At 34.0% G+C, this 10,827-nt stretch overlaps 1 protein-coding gene across 3 annotated transcripts in view; it reads left to right on the top strand.

Moving 5' to 3' along the window:
- The first annotated feature begins 706 nt into the window (after window positions 1-706).
- LOC138715126 (uncharacterized) overlaps window positions 707-10,827 on the top strand; it is a 175,434-nt gene continuing 165,313 nt past the window's right edge. Inside the window, exon 1 of one of the 3 annotated variants that reach the window (XM_069847664.1) lies at window positions 707-1,653. In XM_069847664.1, the coding sequence (XP_069703765.1) occupies window positions 1,283-1,653 (371 nt within the window). In that variant the 5' untranslated portion in view covers window positions 707-1,282. The remainder of the gene's footprint in view (window positions 1,654-10,827) is intronic. The other 2 variants (XM_069847666.1, XM_069847665.1) reach the window with 2 other exon arrangements.

The following is a 10,827-nucleotide window of genomic DNA, read 5'->3' as shown; positions in this document are numbered from 1 at the left end:
TTCAAACGATTTTATATTGAAAGTATTAAGTTGCCGTAAATAAAAACCACGTGTTTATATGATTATGTAATCTCATTGAAGCCAATGAAGCAAAAGAAAATTATCTTCTTTGCTGTAGCTTTTCTGGAGATTCGCCAATAAATAATAATAATAATAATAATAATAATAATAATAATAATAATAATAATAATAATAATAATAATAATAATAATTACAGGCGAAAAGGGAGATAATTTGAAAGAATCATTGCAGCATGAACTCGAAATAGGTTTGCTGACGTATATTTGGTGACAATTGGTGGTGGTGGTGGTGGTGGTGGTGAGACACCTGTTCTATTGTTCATACTTATAAGTTTCTTTCATCGCACAATCTTCTGTAATTTGAATCTTATGTTCTAATCAACGTCACAGACTATTCAGGAAAGTTTCGTTAGTGAAATCGAAACAGGTCTGCTGACGCACGACTGTGATTATTGGTGATGACGATGATGACGATACCTGTTGTACTTATTGTTCCTATTATGACTCTCTTGCATCGCACCATCTTTCAGGATTTAAATCGCGTATTCTAATCGAATTCTGATGCAATAGAGATTCGTTAATCCCAGCTGGCAGCAGCAGAATTTGAGTCAACAAGCGCACCTTGCCGACCGTGATGATGTGGTAACGGATATTGTATCCACACATCCACGTCGAAGGAAACGTCACACAGAAAACCACGCGAGTGAGTAGCGAGGCGCGAGCGAAGGGGCGGAGTCTAAAAGTGGTGCGGTTGCATGGATGGGACTCCAAGACCGCCGTCACTACCACTACTGCCGGCTGCTGACCGCCACCTATAAATCCAATCGCATCTTCGCTCGCGCGCCCAGTCTCTTGTAATCCGGTGCATCTAGTGCGACTTCCGATCTACTGCCTAAGCCAAGTGTGAAAAGTTATCGATCGTGTGGTGAATTAAAAATATCGATAATTTACGGAAAAATAACAGTAGTTTTACTGTAGTGTACTCTGCTGTGAGACGTGAAGAGTGTGTGACTGTTGCTTGAATCCTTTTTGCGCCCGCTCATCGGCATAAACATTCCCACGTGGTTACCGGCTTTGTTAGTAGGTTACTGTTTCTTTTCAAGGATAAAACAAAAGGAAGGAATAGTGTGTAAGACGAAAGTTTCTTCGCTTTCTGTTGGAAGAAACAATTTGTAAGCGCTGTAAACCAGCCAGAAAGAGAGTACAAATTTGTTGTCCTATCAGTCAGAACACCCAATTCCAAACTGCCGTCGTTTAATAGAATGTTCGTGAGTTCGTTGACGCTGACGGCCGTGGTATTGGCTTGCGTGTCTTTCTGCGCTGTCCGCGTCTCGGCGACCAGTACCACGGCGTCCACGCCGTCTGCAGGCGCCGGGACTCAGTCGACTCGTGGTGCAAAGCACCATCATCATCAACAATCCGAGGACAGTGAAGGCAAAGACAGTGACGGTGAGGGTGGCGGAGGAGGCGGCGACGGCGGCGGCGGCGGGGGCGGGAGGCATTCCATCAAGATTCACAACTTCATCTCGACCGACGCTCTGTACGATGGCGAGCAAGAACGGCGCATCCACTACAACGGAATCACGGCCAAGGAGACGGCGGTCACGACCGCGTCGGCGGACAACAGCACCAGGTACAGCTGTTAGCATGCACGCGCTCTGAACAGTTAGGTTATGTAACGACAAATTTCGGGAAAACTAGCGCACGGGAATTTCAGGTGATTTTGAAACTGAAAGTCATAGAATTTATAACCAGGGGGAGCTTCAGTGAGCCACGGTAATGTGTACGTAAACGCTTTGCACAAATATCGAGGGAAAATAGTTCATTTTTATTAGTTTGAGCCACGGCAAAATACTAATTTTACTCAATTTCTATTGTATTTTTGATTCAGAGGAAAATACTCGTCTTTTACGAAAATATTACTGTGTTTCACTGAGATAAAGCGCCTTAAATATTAAACTTTATGGCTTTATCTTTAAAAAACACTTATAAATTCGACAATTTTCGCTTCCAAAATCACCTGACATTCCGCTAGCATCATATTAATAGATTAAATATTTTCTTTTTCGCTTGTCAAATTGCAATCAACCCACACAATAAAGGCCTAGAAACTGCGAAAAATACATAGAATTTCAAACTCGATAAAAATAAAACAGCGAATTTTTCATGACAATTTTTTTTTTTGTACAAACCAGCATCATGGAATGAGTTCAACATTAAAGAGAAAAGTGACTAATATTATGAAATGAATGTTTGGTCCGGTTTTTTTTACAAGTTCCGGATTTATTATTATTTTTTGCATAATGTAATCCACTTATACAGTTCTAAAAATAAATTATATGAAATATTTCAAATTAATTTGTGGGGGGTAATTGTTAATGAAAACGAAATTCAAATTATCCATACATACAATTTTTACCTTAATTTCTTGTGGGCCATATTAAACATTTTAGTGAAAATCTTGCCATGACTGTCAATAATGTTACAATTAGCATTAAAATTAATCCATCTTCAGTGTAATATTCACTTGTAAATAATAGTAAATAGTATATAATAGTTTAATCAGCCATTTGGGCGAAAAATATACTAAAGAGAGAAAATCGTTATGATAAACCCTTTCATTGCGATTAATAATAATAATAATAATAATAATAATAATAATAATAATAATAATAATAATAATAATATTAGACTTCAAGACCATTTCCGTATTTACTTCTGTTCTCCGCAATTTAAAATTGGTTTGGCCCTTAGGTTTATTCTATTTCTACTCTGTTTGAAATCATCATTTGAATAAGCTCTTTCAAATTTTGTCTACAGAACAGAGTCTATGTAAAATGAGCTCCATATGGTAGTTTATTTTTAATTTACTGATTTTTCATTTTGATATTTAATCCGCCATGCTTCTTAAAAACACAATTTAAGCGGTTTATATATGTTTATTTCTTTCTGTGATTGCTTCTATTACATTTACATTCACTGAGATTGAAATAAAAGTTAATTAACCAAAATAAAACATGTTTCACACATTTGATTATAATGTTAATGCCATCCCCATATTTTTTGTTGTAGTTCGTTTATAATCATAACTTATCATTCAATTAATTCTTACTCTTGGAATCTCTCGCCTGACTTCAGGCTATAACACCCATTTCTCTGTGACTCGTATTTTTTTCGTTATTTAATTTTGCTTTTATGGAAAGGTACCGATATGTTGTAGGCTATGTTCGATTCATAAGCAAGAGAAATACATTTTCTCTCGTCATTATTCGTACAAGAGCTTTCTGTTCAACCAACTTTCTATAACACGGTTACAATATTACGCTACGTGTGGGTAAGTGGCTTATAACAGAATCGAGAAATAATTAAAGAAACGATAAGCAGTAGAATTTTCTTTGTATTTCCGAGATTCTGTTATCCACTTAACAAGTAGCGTATACTGTTTTTACACGATGATCGTAGTTTATATAAATAACTAATTTTATGATGATAGTTTTAATGTTACACATTGCACGAAAATATATAATTATAAAAAATAATTTGAATGCATTACTGTCTCTGTAATATTTTCGTAGGCCAATACACTTACCGCACGTCGTTTTGGAAATGTGTACACTGTTGCAGTAAACAAATTTATATAAATCATTATTGTAATATAAGTATTCTTTTTAGGCTATAAGATTTAATAATTTATTAAATTAATTACATCAGTGATAGGCAGTGAATATTCTGAAATATGCGAAAATATAGAATTAGAAGCAGCTTTGGTTTAGATGAGAACTGGCTGTGTGTGATATTTTTAGAAGCCAATTTATTTGGCTTACAAAAAGATCACACACAGCCAGTTTCCATAGTAACCAGTCATCGTGTTTTGTAATCAACATAGGGCCTACATGACATGTCAACAAAAGCGGTTAAGTACGAAATAATCGTGTAAAAATTCTAAAATGGACAAAGCGTGATTCTAACGCCTCAAATATTACAGAGCTAGTATCGAAACTTTACTGGATAGTAATAAATTAAAAAAAAATTCGCTTATTAATAGTAAGCAACATGAATCTCTTATACTTTGCCTACTAATGGACATTACTGCAAAGACATAAAAGTTCCACTCATGTCATTTACAGAGACGTTTGTCTTAAGGGTCCACTTTACCCATATAGATCTAGTTACAATAGGCTACTTGCCTTGTTTCTTAAGAATATAGTTTCAGATCTGTTGAGTAAGTACTCGTTAAATACTAATGAATAACTGTGAAATAATTTGTTTGTGAGGAAGTAATTGCTTTGACGGTATAACGGTAATAACATGTGTAAAGTTGTACATGCGTAGCTACATTTGAAGGTCGCACAACATTTAAATTTTGTATAGCCTATAAAACGAAAGTCTTAGATTCTAACATCTTGAAGGATGACTTATTTTTATTACTAGCTGCTATTAGATCTACAGTGAAGAATTTTGCTGAAACTGATGACTTGAAAACCGTAATGCCGATAAAATTAGTCATGGTATCTACACACATTATAATAAGTTATTCAGTAAGCTAGTTTTTATAATATCTAGACGACAAGGAACACAATATGACAAATAGTAATGAATCAATGTACCATAACGCGCTCGCATACAAGTATTTTATCTCGTACTGATCCGAAACATGCTGGATATTTGATAAATTAGTGAACAGTAAGGAATTGCTCATGCATAGGACTATGCAAATTCAGTTTTCCTAGGTCCGTATAACTCCTAACAAAGACTTAATGAGGCGTATTTTGTTGCTATGCCGGCATGTGTAATTTAATAAAACTTGACTCGTTACGGATAATTGCATTTAACGATTCATATGACTAGGCAGTCTAACAGGAAATGAAAAGAAACTTTGAAACATAAGCATTATACTACTTACTAAATCATTAACTACAAATTATACAGTTAGATTTAATGTAAATGTAACAGCATAAACATGATAGGTACCAATTAATTTGCTTTATTCCCCGTTGTTAGGATGTAATCTTTTGAGTTTTCTCTCGTTAAAAGTTCTACGTCCGATGCTGAAGAATATTTTGTAAGTACAAGAGATGAAGAAAGCCTGAAAATCTTTGAACGTAAAGTCTGAAGAAAATATTTTATGCAGTATTTGACACAGTCAGTTCGTAATGGAGGATATTAACATACAAAGAAGTTCACAGGCTCTACAAGAACATAATATAGTTATAAAAATCAAAGCTAAAAGCAAAAAGTAGAAAATATATAGCAAGAGCCCCACAAAGAAAGAAAATTAAGAGCCTTGGAATAACTGTAACATGAACGCAACAAGTCACTGGAAAAACCAAGGCTTAGATATTTAGATAAATTAAAGACATTACGACTTTAAAAATATGTGATTGGGAAACGATATTTTATTGTCAGTTAAAAGCGAAGAGCCTTCATTGTTTGAAAAGATGGTAATAATAATAATAATAATAATAATAATAATAATAAATATATTTTTGCATCGTAAGACCTTGATACTAATAGGCCTATACCACTCTCATATTATAAAAGCGGAAACCAATAGGATTACATACAAATAAAGTACTAAAATTATTAGGTACCTGTTATCTTTTTCTTTAAGTAGCATTAGTGTAAGATAAAATACTGATTTCTTAATAAATGCGTACTGAGAGAATAAAATACCAGCAAAAATATAAGATTTATTGCCGAAATACCAAAGTTTGGATGTAAAATAATTTTCATCGGTAAGTTAGGCCTATATGAAATTACTGGTTCAATAAAATTCATGCAAAATTCTGGAATCAACATTTTCATATTATATCACTTTTTCATGTTTATGAATGCTATATTCCACAATCATTTCGCACATAACTGAGCTTCAGTATTATTGCATTACATGATCATTGCCGTGATTTTGAATGTTACTTTATTTATAGGGCCTATAATTTCCTTCATAAATGATAAAATTAACAAATTAATACAAAATATAGAGAAAATAATAGTTGATGACGTGCGAAATTGAAGTTTAATTTATTTGCTTGCTATTGCTTAGAGATTCTGATAAGTTTACTAAATTCGTGGCGAAACGAAAAGATTTAAATTTCTATTGCGATGTATTACAAGGTATGGAAGAGAGAACTATGAAATTAAATGTAGAAAGTGTACTTGACACGAAACTATTTTTTTTATCGTAGCCTGAAGGCAGTTAAATTGGTAGGTACCAAAAGTATACGATGTAAGCAAAACTCTAAAATTTTATCACTGAAATTAAAAATATCTGGTAATTACTACTCTAAAATTTTATCACTGAAATTAAAAATATCTGGTAATAACTACGGACTGGTAATCTTCGGTGGTTGAAGATTATGAAGCATGTTATTATATTATCTAAGATTCACGGGTTCAAATTGCAAGAGAACGATGGATTCATAAAAGTCATAATAATACATAGCACGGCTTTCTTTCGAAAGGTCACAAAGCTGAAATGCTTATGTATATGAATTATGGAATATAAAAAACCTGTGAGGTCCACGATAGCTCCGAGATTAAGGAGTAAAAGTGCATCTACACAGTTAAATTTTCCGTGGGCGTACGTATGCAGTCTGGGAAGAATATTGAAAGAATCAAGTTTAAAACGCTCGTTCAATTAAGATGCATGAAGATTTTGTGTCTACATGGTGCGCCGTTTAGAACTATTTAATTTAATTTATTTATTTACATTTAAATATACAGAATGAAGAATATAATTACAAACAAACAAGATAAATAGAAATAAAATAATGCAATCAATATAAAAAAGGAAATGCAGTAGTATTAACAAAATTTGAGACCGAATGAGCAGCGCTCGTGTTCGGTCGCAGTTCAGATATAATATTAATAGGCCTATAAGAGAATATAAAATAAAATAAAATAGGAAATAAAATTAAAATTACAGTTACAGAAATTATATAATACAATATTAATATAAGAGAAATATAGAAAAAAAAAATAAGTAAAATAAAATAGGAACTAAAATTTAAATTACAGCGGCAATGAAATTATATAATATAATATTAACACTAGAGAAGAATAATATCACACGTCATCTTCACTAAGTAATATATATTAATTGATATTACATATCGATCTTGCATGCATTTCTGCAAAGCAAGAAGGTCGCGGGTTCAAATCCCATGGCAAATCTTCGGAATCATTTCACCAAGATACCGTCTCTCTATCACCAATTCAACCGAAACAGGATAATTGCTCAGATGATATAACGTCGTTGTAGGCCTACAACAGATTTTAAAAACTGTGAGTGGATCTCTCCGGTCGTGAAGTCAGCATGGCGTTAGATCACCGATTAAAACAATACAGGAATAAAGCCACAGATCGAAAAAGAAGACAACTCTCTACTTCTCTGGCGGAAATCGAACTTGGGTCGACTGTGTATGTAGCTTTCACGCTACCCCTTTTAAGCTATAGTCGAGGCCGTGGGACAAAGATTACATAATAAAATCTGTTGTTATACAAGAGGCGATAATTTGGCCACCTAGATTTCATCTATTACAAAAATAGCTGTAAGGATAATAGCTTGGAGACTTAAAATATCCTCGTTCGACTTGGAATAGTGGCTCGTTCCACGGAGACAAGAGTTCGCTAGACAGCGTCTGCTGCCAATTGTGAAGCGAGGCGTCTGACCTTTACCTTGCTAACTATGAAAATGTTCTGATATTAGATTGGCAGGTTGGTTTGTCGATGTATGATCCTCTTTTTTGTGCGGAGAACAGTTTCAAAAGTTGTTACGAATACATAACTTCTTTTATCTTAGCGAAGACCTGTCCAGTCGTAACACTAGTATGAACAAAGAAGTGAAGAGATTTCCAGGAACGAAAATATAATGTGATGTCTGAGAAGGAAGAATTGATCTAAGCGCTATTAGTGCCAGGAATATTACGACGCAGGAAGTCATGATCAGAAAAGAGTCGGCATCAGAAAGCTGAAGGCCTGCAGCTCATGTTCCACAGCGATTCTAGCACGCCGCTATCTATTCGAAGACTTCTGGGTAGTATTGTATTGTGCTCGTCGGCATATTTTTCAGATCTGGTAGGTAAACATTTTAAAGATAAACTATAAAATAATGCAAGCTTCTCCTGTGTAGGGTTGCCGTCCATTAGTTCAACAAAATTCATTCGTTCATAGTGTTCTGCCCGAACATTCTGCAATCTTTCCTACTTTCCGCCTTCCTCTTAGTCTCCGCATATGATCCTTGCACCTAATGTTGTCTATCATTTTATTTCGTCTGCCTCTAACTTTTCTTCCGTTCACCATTTCTTCCAGTGCATCCTACAGTAGGCAGTTGCTTCTTAGTCAGTGGCCCAGCCAATTTCTTTTTCTCTTCCTGATCAGTAATATAAGATAAATAAATACATAAATAAATAAATAAATAATTAATAATATAAGGATGTATTTTTAAATACATTATATTAAGTCTTATTAGTTAAATATGTTACTAATAAGCGATGCATGCAATAGAGGGGGAAAGGAACTGGCCACTCTACCCAATTATCTCCTGGCTCAGTTGCCTCTTGAGTGATATTTTACTAGTGTTACTTATGAGGTTTCAACCAGTAGTCGAACTGTTGTCTGAACATAGATACTATACGAAGAAGAGTCACAATTTGTATATGTTTTTGTATCTGTTAAATTTTTAGTTATTCAAACACAAACGCCTTTAGAATATTTTATTGCATGAAAAAGTTAAATGTTTTCTGAGATATTCATTTTTAGTGATGGTCTAGTAGAACTTTATATATTTTAGTGTTTTTAAATCATAAAATTAAGTAAAACATATATTTTCACATTACTAGGAATTAGTTCAATTAGTTGTTCTGCTCTAATATATATAATCAAAATTGCGCGGAAGAAGTAGGCTACAATACATCGCATTTTACTGGATATAGCTCCCTTTTGTGAAAAGAGAGAAATATTTATCAAATGCAAATTTTTTTTTATTTTCTGGATTTTAACGAGTTTCTTCTTTCTGGCGGGACATTCTTGAAGCCCAAAAATCAGAACAATCTCGATTTTTCGAAACGTAAAGCATCTGTATTTCCACGTCATTTGGGGTAACAAACATACTGTGTCTCAATTGGTAGCGAACGAAATTACGTACTGAGCCAAACTGGTTCTATCTCAGGCAGAGAAATTATATTATATCCTTATATCCTGTGTTCAATCAAAACTACGTGTCTATTTTTCATCTTGTGTTCAGTTCTATGCTGCCTTAAGAGGCGACATTATACATATTTATCACATGATCAAGGAATTCTGTTACGTATAAATATTTTACAACCAGTGTTGAAAACTTTCGTAAAATTTCACTTGTCGGACATCAATTTAACAACTGTCAAATTAACATTTCATTTTCAGATCTCGCAGTTAAACATTTTAAAGATAAAATATATACATATTGTTAAGTTTATTTATACACGCTTTAACATCCGTGGTCATAGCGCACGTTAGGATCTATGGGTATACCAGTAGGCCATTGTTACTATTGTTGAATTCCTGTTTCCCATCTTTATATATTTCTGCTAACACCGATCAGCAACTGATCTGACGACTCGCCATTTTGACATATTTAATAAGATCCTGCTATTATATTTCAATCGGTTATTCAATAACTCTCTACCAATCAAATGCTCTGTTACCTAGTGTACATAGAGTTGGTGATAGCGAGATGGTATTTTGGTGAAATGAGTCCGAGAGTTTGTCATAGAATTACCTGACAATCGCCTTATAATTTGAGAAACATCGGCAAAAAAACCCAACTATGAATCAACCAAAGAGGGATGCAAACCCACGACCGACTGCATTCTCGTAGTACGAGTCCAGCTCACTAACTCCTGAGCTACACCAGTAGCAACTGTTTTATTTTTATGTTTCCGTCCAGTCGATATGTCGCCCAGCAAAGTCGAATGCTTCTGTTATTTGTAATATGTTAGAAAAGCTAACAATTTTCGCACCTTGTAGAATTCTGTGAAAATCTTTAATCATACTAAAACTCTACTTCCTTGCCCGACGTTGAATCATAGTTCTCCTGCAGGCAGAAACATTCCTGTATGTGCTACAATATGACGTATTAAAAGGTGATATTATTCATATGAACAGTGCAGCTGCTAATATTTGACTTGATATGAAAGGCGATGTAAACATAACCGAAACAGTGAATACTTGTGTTTTCTCAAGCAGGAGTTATAAATAGCAAGAAATGTTATTAAATGTCTTGCTACACGTCCTGAAATGTGTGTAAACCAGACAGCTGTTATTCCACATTCTTTACAGCTTTTAAATACCCTTGAAACTCTCTGCAGCCAACTATTTACTTGTTACGTAAGACGCTATATTGATTATTTCATTGTGAATTTAACCTCAATAGTATTACTTTTGTTAGGTATTTCTACTAAAATTTATCTAATCATTTAAGTTATATAACGCAGTAGCGAAAACACGTCTCTCTATCTGGATCGTACGAGAGTCCGATTATTTGCAAATAATCTTGTTCGCTGCACGTGGAGATTAAAAACTAATAATATCAGTAGAAAACTTGATACTGTCTGATGTACTAAACTCAATTAATTCCCTAGGTAACATACATTAGTTCATAACGGGACATTTTTGCAACTTTGTTGAGAGTTACTTTTAAATTACTTCATTTTTCATATAGCCTAGGCCTAAGTACTAAACGTATCTTACTAGCGGTAAAAAATATATACATATTGTTAAGTTTATTTATACACGCTTTAACATCCGTAGTCATATCGCGTGTTAGGAT

Source organism: Periplaneta americana, chromosome 15 (assembly GCF_040183065.1).
Source record: "Periplaneta americana isolate PAMFEO1 chromosome 15, P.americana_PAMFEO1_priV1, whole genome shotgun sequence".
In the NCBI taxonomy this organism is placed as follows: Eukaryota; Metazoa; Arthropoda; class Insecta; order Blattodea; family Blattidae; genus Periplaneta; species Periplaneta americana.
This window is presented reverse-complemented; position numbering and strand designations above follow the sequence as displayed.